This window comes from Arachis ipaensis, chromosome B9, assembly GCF_059453495.1.
Source record: "Arachis ipaensis isolate K30076 ecotype BB chromosome B9, ASM5945349v1, whole genome shotgun sequence".
NCBI classification, from domain to species: Eukaryota; Viridiplantae; Streptophyta; class Magnoliopsida; order Fabales; family Fabaceae; genus Arachis; species Arachis ipaensis.
In genome coordinates this window covers 134,944,859-134,947,428 of record NC_142444.1, presented here as the reverse complement: position 1 = coordinate 134,947,428, position 2,570 = coordinate 134,944,859, and the positions used below count along the sequence as shown (strand labels likewise).

The 2,570-nt window shown below is 32.6% G+C and overlaps 1 protein-coding gene across 1 annotated transcript; it reads right to left on the bottom strand.

Annotated features, from left to right (window-relative positions):
- Nucleotides 1-423: 423 nt before the first annotated feature.
- MYB305 (myb domain protein 305) lies at nt 424-2,275 on the bottom strand. The gene is made up of 3 exons (XM_016321894.3): nt 1,917-2,275; nt 1,534-1,663; nt 424-1,406 (listed from the first exon to the last, which is right to left on the bottom strand). Exons 1-3 carry the CDS (start codon nt 2,083-2,085, stop codon nt 857-859), a joined length of 849 nt encoding a protein of 282 aa, XP_016177380.1. The 5' UTR covers nt 2,086-2,275; the 3' UTR covers nt 424-856.
- Nucleotides 2,276-2,570: the final 295 nt, after the last annotated feature.

The following is a 2,570-nucleotide window of genomic DNA, read 5'->3' as shown; positions in this document are numbered from 1 at the left end:
ATAAGATATAAAGATAAGATATGATTCTAGACTCCTCAACACTTAAAGAATTGCTTATGATGAATACTAAATTTTTAACAATCAAATAAAGTAGTGACACGTATATGCCAACACGGTGCGCTTAGAAAAGATTTTCTATTTTTTCTTCAAACAATAATAATGGCATCCTTTGGCTTATTATGTATGCTTATAATTTTAATTTCCCATCTAAATGACGCAAAAGGGCATTTTAATTAGTTTCCTTTAGGTTCTTTATGGAGTTCCATAGTTTAACTTTTAGTTATAATAAGCTTCTACCTTTAATTCCACTTTACTTGAGCAAAAATTACATTGAAGTAGTGTAAGCATGTTATGTATATTTTTCTATGTGCAATAGAAGTAGCTGTGTATGTTTAATTCACAAAGAAGCAATAATAATTCATATAAGGCAATTAAACTTTCATTTAAACTTTATATAAGCAAAATTGATAACACTCTTTTATTGACAGATTACACATAACTTGCCTAGCCTTGATGATGAGATCATATATCACTTAGTATATTACTAAATAAAGTTCCACACCTTAATGCATGAATTAATCCTAAACTCCAATAGCTCCTAGATTTTGGAGCCTTATCACAAAGGCCATGATGACCCAAATTTTGGAGTACTATATGCTTCTACTAACTAAGCTTCTTAGCGTAGCTTCTCCTAATTCAAATGACCAAGGAAATTAAAATGTTAAATGTATTTATTTTACATATTATATCGTGCAAACTTTTTTTATCATCTACTGTTTAAAATAATAGAACAGTAGATAATAAGCGAATTGACACGATATTTAATGTAAAATAAATACAAGAAACATTTATTGTTTTAGCAAAATGGAGCAACTAAAGTTGTTGGCTTGCTCGTAGCACTGGCTGCAGTGAAATTGCCAAGAACATCATCCAAGTTCCAAAGTCCATCCCACAAGATTTCCTCACTTGATGATTCTGTTGCAGCTGGTGAGTAGTTATCATTATTATTGCCATTAATGTTATTGATGAACATGGGGTGGTAGAAGTATCCATGCTCTTCTTCTGTTGAGCTTTGTTGTTGGTACATGTCTTGTGGCTCTTGTTGATGAGAAATTGAAGGGACTCTTCTATGGTCATTATTATGATTTTCCATCTCAAGCAAGTTCATCATCATGATCCCCTTCATGTCCAAGTTGAATTGAACTTGTTGTTGCTGTTGTTGAATTTGCTGCTGCTGCTGCTTCAATTGTTGCTGCTGCTGAAATTGCTGCCGCCTTAAGAGGCGGTTTTTCGCCTTCTCGGCGGCGTCAGATGGATTCTTAACCTTTTTCTTGAAATGAGTTCTCCAATAGTTCTTGATCTCGTTGTCCGTTCTTCCCGGCAAGCTTCTCGCAATTGTCGACCACCTAAACATCAATTTCATAACAACGTATTGTCATATCAGTAAAAATTAAAATAAAAGAAAAAAGTTTGAGAAGAGAGTGGGATGAAGAATTGAAATGATTATATATGTATATATATATATATATATACCTGTTTCCCCATCTAGCATGGAGTTCAAGAATGATGCTTTCTTCTTGTGGTGTTATCTGACCCCTCTTGAGGTCTGGTCTCAGGTAATTCACCCATCTCAGCCTGCAACTCTTTCCATTCCTCTTCAGTCCTATCATCACAAATCAAACGATTATTAATATAAACTTTAATTCGGAATATATACTTGAACTAAAAAGTATTTTGTAATACCATCATGTTAGGAAGGCGATAAAAATTCACGGCAAACAACTTAAATTTATCTTATTTAATATTTATTAATTTATAATAATAATTAATAAATAATAAATAAAACAAATTTAAACTGTTTTTAGCTAATATTTTTTGTTATTAAATATTTCCGTTTATTGTGTATGTGTGCGTACCTGCAAGCCTAGCAACAGAGTTCCATCGACCTTCGCCATGAATCTTGACATATTCAATGAGCAATCTATCTTCCTCAGCAGTCCAAGGACCCTTCCTCCATCCTCCTCCTCCAACTTCCTCTTCTATCATAACACCCCATCCCATTCCCATGTTCCCTCCCCAATACATTCAAATAATTAATTACTACTTAGCAGGTAACAGGGAGTGTTAATTATTAAGTAAATTCTATTCACTGATTTGTGTGTGGGTTGGACTGCTTATTATTGCGTATTTATACATGCAAGCAATGCTTCTTTATGATGTGCATGTGCCCCCTCAACTTGATTCTCTCGGTCAATTAATTACCAGTCATTTTCTTATCATCCATATCCATTAACGCATTATTTTATTAAATAATAGTAATAAACATTATTGTTTCTCTTTAAGAAATATATAATACTACTTGGTGCATAACAACAAAACTCATCCTCACCTGATATATATGACATAACAAAATCAAACTTTCACATATTTAAACTAAATCAAATCAGATACGGTTGGGAGATCATCAAAATTATGTAAATAATTGACTGTAAAACGATGATTTGTCTCCAAATGTGTCAGTCTATTTTTTTCCCCTAAGTTATCTGATATTGAGTACAATAATTAGTTTA